General features: G+C 39.8%; 1 protein-coding gene across 1 annotated transcript; it reads left to right on the top strand.

The window, feature by feature from the left end:
* Positions 1–3,118: 3,118 nt before the first annotated feature.
* On the top strand, positions 3,119–17,040 carry LOC139607655 (sodium- and chloride-dependent GABA transporter 2-like). The gene is made up of 14 exons (XM_071460723.1): positions 3,119–3,518; positions 3,660–3,794; positions 5,143–5,283; positions 6,181–6,268; positions 6,957–7,089; positions 8,400–8,534; positions 8,632–8,735; positions 9,129–9,253; positions 10,893–11,005; positions 11,092–11,229; positions 12,868–12,970; positions 13,160–13,260; positions 14,124–14,294; positions 15,880–17,040. The coding sequence occupies exons 1-14, from the start codon at positions 3,335–3,337 to the stop codon at positions 16,012–16,014; spliced, it is 1,806 nt and encodes a 601-aa protein (XP_071316824.1). The 5' UTR covers positions 3,119–3,334; the 3' UTR covers positions 16,015–17,040.

Here is a 17,040-nt window from a genome sequence, read left to right on the forward strand (position 1 = left end):
ATCTCTGAGTGGAGAGGGAAGTCCTGATAATATTATAATGTTGGCATTATCATGCCATGCCAAGACAAAAAAGCAAGATTGGAGATTTGTTAACACTGGAAGAAAATTCTCGGTGCAACATTTTTTTTTTTTTTTAAGAAAAAAATCAATTTATACCATTTTCCTTGGGGGAACACCGTCTTAGACTGAATATTAACAGACTGATGTGATCCTGAGAGTGTGTTGAGGATATTGATGACAGCTTAGCTGCTTATGCCTACAATCTGTGGGTTCAATAAGTTAGATCATTTGTATTTGTACATGCATATCACTACATTCAAATGTAATGATAGGTATGAGAAGCTCTAAACTGAGGCAGGACAGGATCATACAGTTTTTGCATCCTGACAATTCAATAATAAATGATGATATTTATAAAGATCTTCATTTATCATCATATAAATATTAAATATTAAGACTAAGGACAGTAGGTAAGGGTTGGGAGCTAAGACTTCTAATGTAACTAACCAACTGCTAACTTATGAATCAGCCCCAAATCGGTTGAAACACCAAATAAATCAGTGTCACTTTAGAAATCAGATATTCACTGGCGCTGTTCGGTGGGCACAGGAGAACAAGGAAAGATTGAGAGTTAAGATTACTACTAATCTAACTAACTGCTAATTTATGAACCAGACTTTCTGGAGTTTTTTTTATGGCAGCCGAATTATCTGCAGAGGTGTCCTGCCCTCCATAATAACGGACAAGGGGATTAAAACCAATAGAAACACAGAACAAAGCAATGTCACTTTAAAAAAATTGGTGATTCACCAACACTTTTTGGTGGACACAGAGAATTTTAAAATGGCTGGAAACTGAGACTCCTTACCTTTTGTTTCTTTGATAACTTATGAAACAGACGTTTTGGATGTTTTTACAGGCAGCTGAATTATCCACAGAGAAGTCCTCTCTGTAACAAATGGACCTTTGGATCAAATCTAATATAGGGGTGATCCAAAAGCTCAGTGGTCAGGACACACATCAAGTACCCACTAATCCACCAAGCAGGCAAGTCCTGGTCACGCATATTTACTGCATGTCATTCCCTGTCTCTCACTCTTTACTGGTTTTTACCAGCGGCTAATCAGCAGATGTGTCTTCCTCTGAGGCTTGCCATCACAGTTCTTCAGAAGTGGCTCTTGCTCAGTCCATAATACCTGTTTTACAAAGAGGACTTTCAGATTTTGTCTTATCCATTTATTTTATTTATTTATTTTTTTTGCAACATTTATAGCCTACTAAAGCATGTTAAATGAGGCCTTGTTAATTTGTGCAACGTCCACTCTGTAGTGAAAGCACTTGTAACATTAACATGCTCTCACATCTACAGTAAAATATTAACACTATAACTTACATACTTACACCTTCAAGATCTTGCTTTAACATCACTGCCTCCGCATAGTCAGCAATTACTAACTACAGCGCTGGACACACTTTTCCACACACAGCTCATGCAGCACCGCACACACGAATACCAACATTAGCACCCAAACACTGCTGAGGGGCTGATCATATCTCTACTTGTTAAACTGAGAGAAAAAAACAAAAAAAAAAACAACAACACTACTTTGTTGTTACATTGTATTGATATATCATTCATATTTAACCATGTTGCAATAAGGAAAAGAATACAACTCCAAATTAAAATTGTGCATTTTAAAGTTATAATATGTAACTTTTCCACAGTCAATTGGAGGACGTCACACCCCCTATGGGCATGCCTCAGCACTGGGGTTTGCCTGAGTCTTTTTAAATAAACGTTTTTAAAACAATTTGGTTGCTTGCCAGAAGTTACAAATTGACTTATCTTGTTCTTAGCCACATTTAAAATACACTTTAAAACCTTGGTTGTTTTCAACTATACATTTTAACTGGATGAAGGATTTTAGTCATCAGACGTCTGGATTGAAGTGACAGCCAGACGAATGGCATCTCAGGCTCCATCATAGACTGTGGGGTCCCATCCACTCATGGGGAGTCCACCGTCTTCACTTAGAAGGTGACAACCATGGATGTTTTATAATGCATCCATGGTGGCAACCCTCCCAGCCTGATTCTGCCTGGAACCCAGACCTCAGGCATCAATACTCCACCTGGTGGTGGTCGCCAGCACTGCCCCCATGCACCCACAGAGTGCATACTATCCCAGAAACTCACAGGACAGCCCCAAACACTAAGAGGAGTGCAGGCAATGGATTGCCCGATATGGTAGTGATCACAGAAGAAGATAGACTTCATTGACTATTGATTCTCTGAAGACTTGTTACTTTAAAGGGCTCATTTTCTTTGTAATTTTATTTTATTTTATTTTATTTTAATTAATGTTATTTAAATGTTGTGAATTATCATCTGCAAGTTCATTTCACTAAATGTTATAATTTGCATCTTACCTTGTGCTTCATCTACGGTTATTCCAGTCTATGTTTCTGAGCTCCTAGTGAAGCTAAAGTAGTGTAATTATCAGGAGTGGGTAAAAAAAAAAAAAAAAAAAAAAAAAAAAAAAGTTAGATTGAGTTCAAATGAACACATGTCCTCCAAACAGTTAATCTGGTAAATTATTTCTAACTGTTGATATGTGCTTCACATACTGTGCAGCACCATGTGTCGCCATGGATTATGCAGTGCAAACGGAATGAGACGCAGTGCCATCTAAAGGTCATCTGAAACTCAGACAGACATCCTGTGCGTGTGTTTGTGTGTGTGTGTGTGTGTGTGGTGGAAAGCAAAGAACTGAGCTCTTTCCACTCCCAGGCTGTAGAGTGCGTTCAGTGTGGCTGGCTTCCCTGCCTGTGAGTGACAGGAAATGTATTGTAATGAGCACGTCCCACGTGTTGTCATGTGTACAAACATGCCAAGCTATTTCATTTATACTCGACTCAGTTCAACAATGTCGTCGGGCCTTGGCGTCAGATGAGTTCAGGCGGAACAGTCGATCTGCACCGCCCCTCGTGCACTGTCTCCAAGCATCTTTTACATGTCATGCCCCTCCAGCCCCCCAACCCCCCACCCAACCCCACCCCCACCCCCCCAGCCACACACGCATTCACATAACTACAACTTAAATAGTTGCAGCGAGCCGACATCATTCCCAGACACAAGGCTATCCGAGCTGCTGCCACATCTACACTTTGCTTCAAAACGCCCGCATCACCCTCAGCTTCATCTTTACGCGCGGTGTGTGCCAACTTTAGTGGGCGAGCTTTCGGCGAGTAATCACTGCATTTTACGTGGGTGCAGGAGAAGTTGTCCCAGTGTGCTCCGAGGAAACAAGCTGTCAAGTCATATAAAGAGAGCCATGAACGAAAAGAAAGGCGCGTACACACTTGCCGTGCCAGACAGATGCCCAGAGAAATCTAAAGAGCTGGAGGAGCGGGGACACTGGGGGAACAAAGCGGAGTTCATCCTGACCGTGATGGGCGCCGTCATCGGACCCGGGAATATATGGAGGTTCCCCTACCTGTGCTATAGAAACGGCGGAGGTGAGTGTTTTTACATGGCAACTTTTTCCCTCACTAGACAAGCGCGTTTCCGAAACCTGGGACGAGTATTGAGGATTATTTCCTCATCTGCCAACTTCTCTCTCGGCGAATTGACAAGTAAAGAGCCTATTTTTCTTGCAGGTGTATTCTTCATCCCATACATCTTGTTTATGTTTACATGCGGGATCCCCTTGTTCTTCCTTGAGACTGCTTTGGGACAATACACCAGTCAGGGGGGAATCACCTGCTGGAGAAAGATCTGTCCACTTTTCCAAGGTAAAATATGAAATGATTTCCCTGTATTTTATTTTGATTCATGATGGTACAATACATGATCATATTTGTCATTTTCCCCGGACACCGAGTGCGTAATTACGCACGTAGCCTGTCCTTTTGACCGTCTCACGACAGTTTTGGGTTGGAACAGAAACTTTTTTCTGTGTTTTTAATCACTCTTTACTCAACAGACAGTTTCAGTGCACTAAATTGATGTTTCCCCTTAAAAAAGAAAAACACCAAAACTAAAAACCGTTTCCGTTTTTCCAATGTCCATGAAAACTGGGTATGGGCCCGTTCATTGGTTTGATGCAGTTTCAATCCCCCATGTCTCCCTTGCGAATAAAAGCACACAGGTGATTGAAATGAATGAAGGAAGTGAACCGGTAGTACAATTAACCTGTCATAATAAAAGTGAAATGTGTGGGAGCTTTGCTGTCAGAAGGACGAGGCACGTTGCGAAAGAACTGATTGCCTGTAGCTTCAAATTAAGCTAAAATAAGCAGTTAGTGTGATATATAGAGATATTATTTGAGCTGAGTGGAATTAATTAATATTATAGAAACTGTTATCCATATTCCATACCCAAGTAAAGAGCGTCTATAAAGTCACCAGCAGAGGTCCCCAACACCCACTGGGAAGGTTGTTGACATGGTTTTACATAATACTAATAATACAATGCATTTGTAGCGGAAGTCTCAGAACATTTTATTTTTCCTTTGCAAGTCTGCAAATATGTATGTGGCATGATGAACATGCGTGCACATGAACACACATTTTCAAATAAATATTGTGTACATACACATATACTGCCCTCAATGAGAGACCACACACACCTGCACACGGACCATTCACAACACATGTAAAATGATTGTAATGTGATGTAAATATTATAATTATTATATGATCATGTCTTATATATGCGAATGTCACTATTACGTGTTTAATTTAACTAGTGTCCTCTTGGCAGTGAAGATTCTGTTATGAACTTATTATGTAGAAAAGCCTAACTGGAGGCAGGGGTCGTAAATTAACCCTGTGATAGATCAGTATCTTGTTCTTGTAACCTGTTAGAATGTGTCTTGCATTGTATGTAGATAAATAATTATAATGATAAAAAAAAACACTTTAGCTCCCACTGAACATTTGAATGCTTCAAAAATCAAGTGTCTTGGAGACACACTTGGCACATTGCAAATCTGTACATAAGTCTTGGCTTTTCCATGTATGATCACTGACATTCACTGACCCTACTAGGTGCTGTGTATGAAATGCACATTTAAAAGTACAAAAAAAACCCCAAAACTCCACGCCAACCTCACTTATCTTATATTCCTGTTTTTCTCAGGCATGGGCTATGCCAGTCACTTAATCATCACTTTCAGTGCAACCTCCTACATCATTATTATGGCGTGGGCGTTCTTTTACCTGTTCTCATCCTTCAGTGCGGATTTGCCTTGGGCCACATGTGGACACGAATGGAACACAGGTAACATGTCCTGTAGCTGAAATAGCTGAAAATTGGCATGAAGAGTTTCTCCTATGTTAACATTTAGTAAGTGTTTGATTACTAATTTCTGCGAAATATTGTTGAAAAAAATACTGGGATTTCACTTGTAGGGTGAATCCAAGTGTACTGTGACATCAGTATGAATTGAAATATAAATTTGACATAATTAATCAGGCCTTTTGTTATGCACTTGAAATCATCATTGAATCAGGTGCCTACCATTTCTCTCGATCATGTCTTGACTGGAGTCCACTGTGGAAATTGTGGTAAATTCTGTTGCTTGGACATGGTTTTGAATATACATAATGTATACAAAAGCTCTCAGAGCTGACAATACATATCAGAGCCAAAACCGAGCCATGAGGAGGAAGGAACAGCCTGCAGAGCTCAGAGACAGGACTGTGTCGAGGCACAGATCTGGGAAAGGATGCAAAAACATTTCCCCTGCACTGAACTCTCCCAGCAGCACAGTGGCCTCCATTATTCTGAAATGGAAGACATTTCAAACAGCCAGGACTCTTCCTAAGGGGCCTGGGGTTTGAAGGGTCGTGAATACTTTCTGAATGCACTGTATGTCATTTGTGGGCCTACACTAAGGAGACAATGAACCAAGTTATCAAACGTATGACTGAAAAATATTTCTGTGTCAACTGCAACAAAATAATGAGCCATACTTTATAAAAAAAATATCATACACACTCAATTTCTTCACATAAAGAATGTTGACACCTTGAGGAATTCAGATATGTGTGGTATGACTCATTATTTATTTTTTCATGACCAGAATGTGATGAAACTGTCTTAGTAAATGTACAGTGTAGTACATCTGTAACTTTGAAAATGTGCATTTTTACATGTTTTATTCTTTTATATTAGACTCCTGCGTGGACTTCAACCATCCAAATGTGAGCTTAAGCATGACATCCAGACTGAACATCACTCTTCCTGTTGTGGAGTTCTGGCAGTAAGCATGTGCTCAATGCACACAACATTAACTAAATGCTGTTTTTTTCCTTTTAATCCCTGCCTTTCACCCTAATTGCCCCCTTCTCTTTTCTCAATGCCAAATCATTCCATTGCTCTCTCCCCTCCCTCCATTCCCACCCACAGCACGGCCAGCCCTATAAATGCCTGTGACTGATGGAGTCATTATTTTATATGTAAATATAGCCGGACACAGCACAACCTTCATCTTTAATTCATGTGTTTGGTGTTTTATCAGATGACGTCACGGTTAGAGAATCAGGATTTTAGCAGCAGCAGAGCAGCAGCTTGTCAGTGACTGCTGTTTAACAAGTAGTTTTAATGGGCTTTTGGGCGTTTCAGTTACTATTTCAAACTTCCTCTGTATGTAAATGAGAACAGCTTTATTTGAAATTCGGCTGTAATAAAATACTGGATATCTGAGCACAGAGAGTAGGAGAGAGGCAAACAAATAAAGGTCTGCCCACTTCTGAGTCACTCCCCCCAGTCCTTGTCATTCATTCACCCCCACATCTTGAAATCTTCCTCTCTGTATTCAATTCACTCTCCCTTCCTTTCACTTGTCACTTCATGTTTTGCTCTCCCTCTCACCCACACCATTGCTCCCCCCGCCCCCCCCCCCCCCCCCCCCCCACCCCCCCCGCCCCCTCTCCCCCTCTCCCATACAGGCACCGGGTTTTGAAAATCTCTAGTGGTATTGAGGAAGTGGGCAGTATTAGATGGGAACTGGCTTTGTGTCTCATCCTGACCTGGATCATTTGCTATTTCTGCGTTTGGAAGGGCATCAAGTCCACTGGAAAGGTTAGCTTCTGAAACACTGTACAACATTCACATATGTTTCTCACGTTTTGGTAAAAACATTATAATATTATATTATACAATTGTATATAATATTATACAATATTCTGCTTAAAATTTTATTGTTCTAAGACAAATACAGATGTAATGAGAGAGTTGCACAGTGTTTGTTTCTCCAATGTAAAATTTGTATAAATCAGTTTAAATTAGACCTTGTTTACGTCAAAATTTTATTAAATGGCCTCTGAAGGATAAAGGGGGCACTGTGTTAGTTCAGCCAAAACACTCACATGCATTTGCATCAGCTGATTATCTTTTAAATTGTTTTTATTCATGCTTTCACATCTGGCTCATTAATACACTATCAGTTGTTTTCAGCAGGTAAATTCCATCCACTTATATTCATACATGCACAACAGGGGCCTGCATAACCTGCCAGCTGTCATTATTGCCAGTACTGCCAATACTGCTGCAATGCCCCAACCAAGAGTTGCTGTGCAGAGTGTGCAGACTTGCTCTGCACAGCAATAGGGCTAGTTTCTTTAGAGCTCCCTTAATAAGCACAGTCTTGCATGCTAACATTAAAAATATTGTCAGTAAATGGCCAGTTCCCTGACGTAAGTGTCTCTGAATGAATGAATTTATTTTCCATCAATTTCAGATTTCATTGCATACGTCATTGTAGAAATACACAAAGCTCCAGTGTTTTGGGAGGAATACCTTTCCACAGACACAGGGCCCACTTCATAAAGTTATTAAAACACTTCCAGTCAGAGATTGTGTCATCTGGGGTCACATTTCATAGTTTAGGTCCATAAAATGACTGAGGGCTGGTGATTTTGGAAGAGATTTGGCAACACACATTATGTAGTTGATCATATTCCAACTTGACTCTGCTGATAATTCGAGACCAGTCACAATCAATGAAACAAACTGTCAAATTGAATATAATTAGCAGGAACAAGAATGCAGTGGATATGGTTCTAAACCAGATGCCACATCGGAAGCCAGAATGATCATCAGAATGATCATCTATCTATTATCTATTGTCATCTATTGTCAATTGTTCAAGTCATTAAAAAAATGTTGAGGATTTGCTGTTTTGCAGCCTTCCAAATGTGAGGATTTGACAAAACAAGACATTTGTAGAACTCATGCTGGCTTCTCAGAAATTGTGATGGACATTTTACTATGTTGACATTTTATAGACTAATTAATCGATTAATTAAAAAATAATGTATAGATTAATCAATAATGAAAACAATCATTAGTTTCAGTCTGACACTGCAGATGTGGATGCTCTTTTCTTTCAGGCAGCCTTCTTCACAGCCACGTTCCCCTTCATTATGCTGTTGGTTTTGCTCATACGTGGTGTTACCCTACCAGGGGCAATGCATGGCATCATTTACTACCTCTACCCTGATATCTCACGCCTTTCAGATCCCCAGGTAAGACCACACAGACAATATTTATACCAGAACCACTACATTGTTTCCTCAGTGACATGCAAATAAACACACACAGGCATCTGTTTGAAATTCTCAGGTTTGGATGGATGCCGGTACTCAGATCTTCTTTTCTTATGCCATTGGCCTTGGGTTCCTAACCTCTCTTGGGAGTTACAACACTTACAACAATGACTGTTACAGGTAAGTGCTATGCTAATCTGTCGAAACTATCCTGCTAGGAATGAAATGTTATCTTCTCTGAATCCTTAAAAGAAGTTTAAGGAATTAAAGGAAGGTGGGGTTTTTTGTCTGTTACATAATTAATTTGCAGGGTAGATTGTTTTTGTGTGTGGGTACTTTTATTTGCTTTTAAGTACAATTTGAGAGTCAGGAATGTGTTCAGAAGGACATAAAAATCTGATTGAAATTAAGCATAAGGTCAAAACATTCCACTGGGGTGTGATTAACACAGGGAATTAATAAATTCTTCTCCTGCCTTGGAAAATGAGCATCCAACTCTGCATCACTTTGTATCCATGCATCCACTCCCCAGTTGTGTGCACATTTCTAGAACTGGATTCATTTTCATTTCAGGGACTGTTTCTACTTGTGTCTGCTGAACAGTGCCACCAGCATTGTGGCAGGCTTTGCCATTTTCTCTGTTTTGGGTTTCATGACATACGAACAAGGAGTGGATATTTCCGAGGTGGCAGAATCTGGTAGGTACAGGCTCAGTTAAGTTCAACTTTAGAGGGAGAATTAGAGTTACAGTTATAATTAATTTCCTGTGAATCTTTTTAAGGAAGCCTGTGATATAGTCAGATATTGCACCCTGCACAGACACAACTTCTTTCCCCTTTGTAGGAACTGTGCCAAATCTTGTGATGTTTCTTTATCCTTAGCCTTTAATTTTCCAACTTAAGAAGCTTTCTGGCAGACTTGATAACTTCTTCTGTCATCTTAAGTTTTTCTCCTTTTGATATTTTAGCTTTAACTTGAGGCTTGTAGTTCAGTTCAGGTGAACATGATTACAACTAACCAGAAAGCAATAGGAATGCAGAGCTCAAGATGTTAAAAACTTCCAAAACTTTATGGATGTTTGGACAGTCTACTGGCCAACCAGGATTTGAGCCAAAAAACCCCATGGCCAGTCCTCCTGTGCTTTGGTCATATCTCTTTCACCTGAACACAGCGCACTGCACTATGCCATCTCACATGTTGGCAGTCCCTGTGTCTTTACAAACGTTGGGAGGACCAACGGTTTGATAGAAAGGGCTCACATGCACTAAGAAAAGCGCTGCCAGATCTGATACCAAAACAAAGAAGAGAGAAACTCAGGTTACAACGCATACAGAGGAGGTGTAGCTTCATACAGTTACTCCTCTATATCTTTACATAGAGCTGGTCACCATTTGCCTGCCAGCATCGTCAGTGTGAGCATGAAAGCATGCCAACATTAGCATTTAGCTGAAAGGGCCACTGTATCTATGTAGTGTACAGCAAAACCTCTACACTGCTTTAAGTTAAGATTTAGGGGGGCAGCATGCGGAAAGTTGAACTGTTAACACTGTAGTTTGATGGTATACCCCAACGACCATTGTGCTAGTGTGAGATCAAACATTGGAAATACACAGCCTTTTTGGGGAATACATGGTTTCTTTATCGAAGGAAATTCTGACTGGTTGCTTTCACCTGTACACAGCGTACTGCACTGTTTCATCTCACATGTGGGCGGTCCCTGTGTCTTTATACACGTGGGGAGGACCAATGGTTTGATAGAAGTGACTCACACTAGGTGCACTAAGATGCACGTGTATGTGCACTAACATGAAAATGTCACCAGACCAGATACTAAAACAAAAAACATTGGAAATATTTCATCTTTTAATGCAAGTGAGATGTTAAAGTGGGAGACATTATCAAAAGTCAAATTTACAGTGGTCTAGAAACTGGTCAGAAACTACTTCATTTCTAGTTCTGTTCACACTGCAGCTTTTCTCTAGTTGTTTTCAGTCTTCACTTGTGTTTTCTTTATCGCCATGTTTCAAATGCAGCATCAAAACAATCAATTTACTGAATATTCTTGCTCCATTTGCTTCCTTTCTCAAGTTGTTGTGTGTTGGGCTCTTTCTGCCACTGTCCACATTTCTGAAAGTCTGGCTTGATCACTCTCAATCTTGTGAAAATCACACATTCAAAAGTGAACATCGTCAACACAGGAAAGTGAGATTCACATAGTGTTAGTGCACACAAGTCGCATATTTGTCTGTCACATTTTATTTATTTATTTATCATATCTTGTTGCAATCTTTGTGTGTGTGTGTGTGTGTGTGTGTGTGTGTGTGTGTTTGTGTCTAGGCCCAGGGTTGGCTTTCATTGTCTACCCACGTGCAGTAGCCATGATGCCTTTCCCTCAGGTGTGGTCAGTGTGTTTCTTCATCATGATCATTCTGCTTGCACTGGATAGTCAGGTACCATAAAAACACCTTTGAATGAATGAATGAATGAATGAATGATCAAAGCTCTAACTCTCTTTCCTCCCACTGACTCCTCCCAGTTTGTTGGTCTGGAGTGCTTGATGACATCACTGGTTGATCTGTTCCCAACTTACCTGCGTCAGGGCTGCAGACGTGAGCTCCTTCTGCTGGCTATCTGCTGTACCTGCTGTTTGCTGGGACTCCCACTGGTCACTGAGGTTTGTACAGTAAATTCCATAACACTGTCTCAGTGTTTTCTTCCATATTATTTATACTGCATTTAATATTTTAGAAACTGGTAAAATATTACAGAAAGCAAAGAAGAGAAAGCAGTATAGCCAGAATAAAAGAAACAAAACTGATTAAAGGACCAATGTGTAGGATTTGGGGGGATCTATTGGCAGAAATGAAATATAATATTCATAATTTTGTTTTCATTAGTGTATAATCGAATGAAACTAAGACCTCGTTCAGACATGGCATTAACAGGTGATCCAATCACAAGTTGACAGCTCTAAGCATGTCAGTTCATACCTGGCATTAGGATAGGTCTCAAGTGATCACTTGTGATTGGATCTCACTTCCCCACACAATACGCAAATAAACAAGAATGTGTTTTTCTTCTTAACCAGTCGGACTATGACAGATGGGTCTGTTGTGAATGTGTTTTTGAGAGAGAGAGAAAGAGCGAGCAAGCGAGCGTCCTTGATGCGTTTTAGGTGTGTTCACACCTGTACTTAGAGCTGCCCATCTACACATGAAGTGGATCCTCTTCCATGTAGCTTGCCATGTTTCTACAGTAGTCTGGAACTGACAAACCAAACACTGCCTCTAGAGAGGGCCTTTTGCATTTTTATGTTATCCGATGGCCACTGATGATTCTTGGAAAGGCCGGGGCAAGAGGAGTTGCAATCTGTAACCTCACTGATGGACTATGCATTGGTCATTTAAAAAACAACTCAAAAGATAATACATACAAACACTGCAAACCGTGGGTACAGCTACCCTGTCTAATGGTAACAAAACCTGGCTATACCAGCATCTCTAAGCACGCAAATCAACACATTTTTCGTTTGTTTAATCAGTACAAAAGAATGAAGGGTAAAAATGACAATTTTTTGTTTTACAGGAAGTTATGAGTAGGACTGTCTCTTGGCTGCTAGGCTAGCCATCGCCTCCTGTTCCCATTCAACAGCTGCTGGCTACAGTTTCACACTGAACTTAAAGATATGAGAGTGGCGGTAGTCAAGCTGCTACACCCCAGTTACAAAAACAGAAAAACTGGCTTTGGTTGCACTCCAACCCTCCCTCTGCTGCTCTGCTAGAGAGAATGTGGAAAACCATCCAGCAGAGTGTTCTTGCCAGTTTTCTGCTGTTACAACAACCAAACAACAACCTTCACAGGGAATTTTCCATTCAAATGAAACAACAGTAAATGCTTAAATAATTTAACTGAAGCTTTAGTGAAGCCAGTGCTGAATTCAACATTTTGAATGGATGATTTGATTACAGGATTAGTGTCTGTCTTAAATCACTGAAGCTAAGAATATCCTTTATATCCTTTGTTGATAATGAATTTGCTAATGGTGATGCTGATTTATTGCATCACTAGTGTTGCTTAAGATGATAATGTGATCATGGCTGTTTGTCATCGTTGTTGGGGTTTGGGCTCATTATTTTTGTTTATCAGTATTTATTCAAATAACTGGTGAAAATTTGATGAAATGCAAAGATTCGGATGATTATAAAAAGTCCTTTTACAGCTCAGCGCAAAAATTGTTTTGCAGGATAAGTTTTGTATGAAATTGTCAACTGTTTATGTTGATGAAAATTGTGATCACCATCCTTGTTTTTAGGGAGGGATGTACCTGCTCCAGCTGTTGGATCATCATGTCTGCAGTGGCACCACCCTGCTCCTCCTCTCCTTCTGTCAGTCTGTCAGCATTGGCTGGGTCTACGGTAAGTGACAGACAATACAACCAACCATGCGGAGACTAGACCCTGTCTTCAACACAGTATGAAAAACTAGGGTTCCAACTATTTCCAACTATTAGTGGGGCCAAGACTACTGTATACACATGTGATATGTTGATAAATTGATCCCAAAGATTAGACTGATCTTTCTGTTATCTTTTCTTTTCCCTAAAGGTGCTGACCGTTTCTATGGCAACATCACAGACATGATTGGTTATCGTCCATACCCGTTCATGAAATGCTGCTGGCGCTACATTACCCCCATCATCTGTTTTGTGAGTCCTTTCATTCACTGTTATGGGGTCGATCTGTTTCCTCTCTGCGCTGCTATCTCTCTCATGTCTGTTTGATGTATGATGTTTCATGTAACATGGTATGTACAGTAAAATTGATGAGAGGGAAAAAAAGAGGACCACCCCAGTGATAATTAAGGTGGGGATCAATCATAGACACACAACTGATGCACAAAACAGTGGATACACAAACATAGACGGCAGATTTATTGTATTTCTACAACAGTATAGCACCCATCTTTACCTTTCCCTCTTTTGAACTTTACACCCCATACACCCAACTTCAACTACTGTCATCCAGGGGTGGAAAGAGTGCAAACATGCCATTGAGTACAACAACCACAGTGAAACCAACTGATAAATTTCAGTCAGGAACTTTGCAGCCTGTGCATTCAACTGTTTACCAGTTATAAATCTACAACCAACTGCCTCCCTCAGCACAGCCTTATCAGGATTAATCAGAAAAGAGGAAACCATAAACAATTGGAGACAATAAATATGAAGTATGGACATCACAGTTGGTGTCCATATGTTCATGTAGCAGTTAAGCTACGTAAACGTAGTAGGCTGCCACTTCTTATGAAATTAACAGCAGAATAAAGCATCACTCAGGCACACAGGGCAGAAATGCAAACACACATATCAAATCACAAAAAGAGAGACTGCAGCACACGGTGTTGTGGCTGTATGTCCAGATTTCCAGTACATAAAGACTCTGGGTTATTGTCTTGACAATAAGGCTTGTCTTGACTTTTCAGTGTCACATTTATCTAGTTACATACTGTAACTTGTGAAACTTGATAACTGTTAACCTAACATTAATCCTTTGTCTCCTCTTATCACAGGGCACCTTCATCTTCTCTATTGTCAAATACTCCCCACTGAAGTTCAGTCACTCTTATGTTTATCCACTGTGGGCCAACATCTTGGGCTGGTTCATTGCCACTGTCTCCCTCTCCCTCATCCCACTGTTTGTGTTGCATAAAATAATGCAGGGAAAAGGCACTCTCCGACAGGTGAGCATGATTTGTTTTCTGAATTATGTAAGTATTGTCAAGCAGGGGTTAAAGTGGGCTGGAACGATCCAGAACTGTGTGCCTGCGCCTTTGATTGATAAGTGAATAAATCTTGGTGTCTTAACACAGAGCGAGACAAATGAGCAGACATACACACACACACACACACACACACACACGCACACACACACACACACACACACACACACACACAGAGACAAAGAGACAGACAGGCAGCAGAGAAGCCTCCCCTGGCAGATCATCACACAAAGTGATGGTCCTGTTAACTTAATTGTTGCAGAAGAAGAAGTGAGAGAAGAAGATGTGATGTACCACTTATCCAGGAACACATAAAAAGCTCTGTGTTATAAATTCATGAGGTTATTATAAAGAACAGCTCAGCGTGTGATCAAAAAAGAGCAGAGATCAGCAAGGTAAGCCTGACTGTTCTCACCTTCCAAATTCCTCTCTAACCCCTGCTGTGAAGTTTATTATGTTTCAAATAACCCACAGAGCAGCACTGGAATGCTCAGAGTTTGACAAAGTGATTACTGACTTGCTGATGTGGATCCGTCCAACTTTAAACCTCATATAGATTATGATCAGTTTGTACTCATTGGCAGTAAATAAAAAAAAAAAAAACATAACTTTGCTGCTGTCAGGGATGCATTTATGAAGTAAGTAAAAAAATAAATAAATAGAATAAATGTTTAGAAAAATCATATTTTGATTAAAAGGTCAGTGGTCCACTACTCTTAAAGAGCTCTGTGTCTCTGTCTGGATGACTGACACAGATTAATATATTTAAGTTTGCCTGGAGCTGTTTGATTCTGGCTATGTGCAGGGGTTACTGAAGTACAGTTTGGCTTTGTGTACAGTATGATTCCTGGCTCAGGGATCTCTTAACAGGATTTCTCAGAACACCTTCCATATGAACAGTTTTCCAGAAAGCACCCATAGGAATAGATTATCTGGAAAATATGACCTGATGACTTTTGAACATATGCAAGCCATTATGTGCTTAAAGGCAGCAATATATCTTATTCCTCTGTGCTATGGAGATTTATTATTGTCCAAAAACCACTAAAAACACATCGGTGTTACACTGTGGCATGTTTAATAATTTAACAGTCTTTTCCAGTGATATTTGCTAAAAAAACGAACAATGAAATTGTGACCCGTATTTAAAGATTCATGTCTTCAGAAGGACATAGGGCTGAGCACCACAGACAGGCTGTGGAAAACGATGGTTTTGAACTTTTGTTAACAATTGAAAAAATATATGAAATCACCAGCCTCATCCTTTAATCCACTTTAACAGGGATATCGCTGGGAAACATATTAATATATATATATTGTATTGGTTGGTTGTGAGAAAATTGTTGTTTTTCAAGGTTCCATTTAATTTAGTTACATCCAGCTTTATTGTAAAAAGGCAGGAGATGTTTAATGTATGCTATCAACATAGTGTACAAATGGACAGACAGTAATACTAGTACTGCAAACTTGTATTTAGTAATAAAGAATGCAGTTTTTCCTGCTCTGACAGTGTCTCCACTGACTTTTGTATCTTTTCCTTCCTCAGCGTTTGTTGTTGCTCTGCCAGCCTGTGGACGACCTCCTTGTGGATCACAAATGTCCTCCTGCACTGGGAACCAATGGCACCGCTGCCCACACAGAGCTCAAACCTTTATCCTACACTGAGGAAGTCACTCAGTGAGCACAGTCAGTTTGTTCAGCTGAGAGGTGTACTCTACATCTGTGTGTGGTCTTCTGGGCTGATATTCATCACACTATGAGTTAGACATGGAAACACTCTACAATATGTTATTCCTATTCGTGGGAGTAAAAGAATAACATATAAGTTTGTCTTATGTAATGCTACACCATGAGGTAATACCAAAACATGTCTCTCAGTGTGCCTCTGTATCTTCTTAGGTCTTCTGGTGTTCCCTTAAAGGCTTATTTTTATTGAAGTTTGAGAAAAAGAAGAAAGGTGAAGGATTTTTTCTTTTATCTTTTAATTAATTCTAAAATTTTACTTTAAGCAGTTATAATATCAGCCCTTGACTCATTACCACAGTTGGTTTCACTATATTTTTTTTAAAAAATCCTATTTTGCAGGGATAATGAAACTGTCTCATATTGTTGTTCCAGACTATGGACTTTGGTTTGTGTAAGATATTCCAGCTGTGTGTCTACTCTGAGATACTATATATGCATCGTCTAAAGTGTACACGTCCTAACATTACAAAGGTCAGTCTGACATGTTGCATTTGAATTTGTGTGTTTTTTCTCGCGATTTTCCTCCTGTTTGCTACATTCTGCTGAGTCTACACCTAAAAAGATGCATTATGAGCACTGAGTGTCTGTTTTCATCTCTATGACAACTCACTCTCCATTCCTCAACCATGTAGTGTAATTCTGTTCCTCTTGGAGGTCAAATGTTTATGACCACCTGCCACATTATCAGATGTTCTCCATGGATTGGATGAGAACTTGTGGCCAAATACAGAAGACGGGATTTTCTAACCCCGTGGTATCTCTATACATGCAGCTATCCTATACAAGTTTGTAAGTATGTATAGTTCTCTTTTGTAATACTGGAAATTACTTTTTATTTTGTACAATTACTCTATGCAAAAAATATTGAAATATATTACAGATCTGATTTATTACTGTGATATACTGTAGACTGTGACATAGCACAATCCATGCAATAAAGAAGTGACCTTGTTGTAATGGA

This window comes from Trachinotus anak, unplaced genomic scaffold (assembly GCF_046630095.1).
Source record: "Trachinotus anak isolate AG129_WGS33_773 ecotype Australia unplaced genomic scaffold, CSIRO_AGI_Tana_v1 ptg000024l, whole genome shotgun sequence".
NCBI lineage: Eukaryota > Metazoa > Chordata > Actinopteri > Carangiformes > Carangidae > Trachinotus > Trachinotus anak.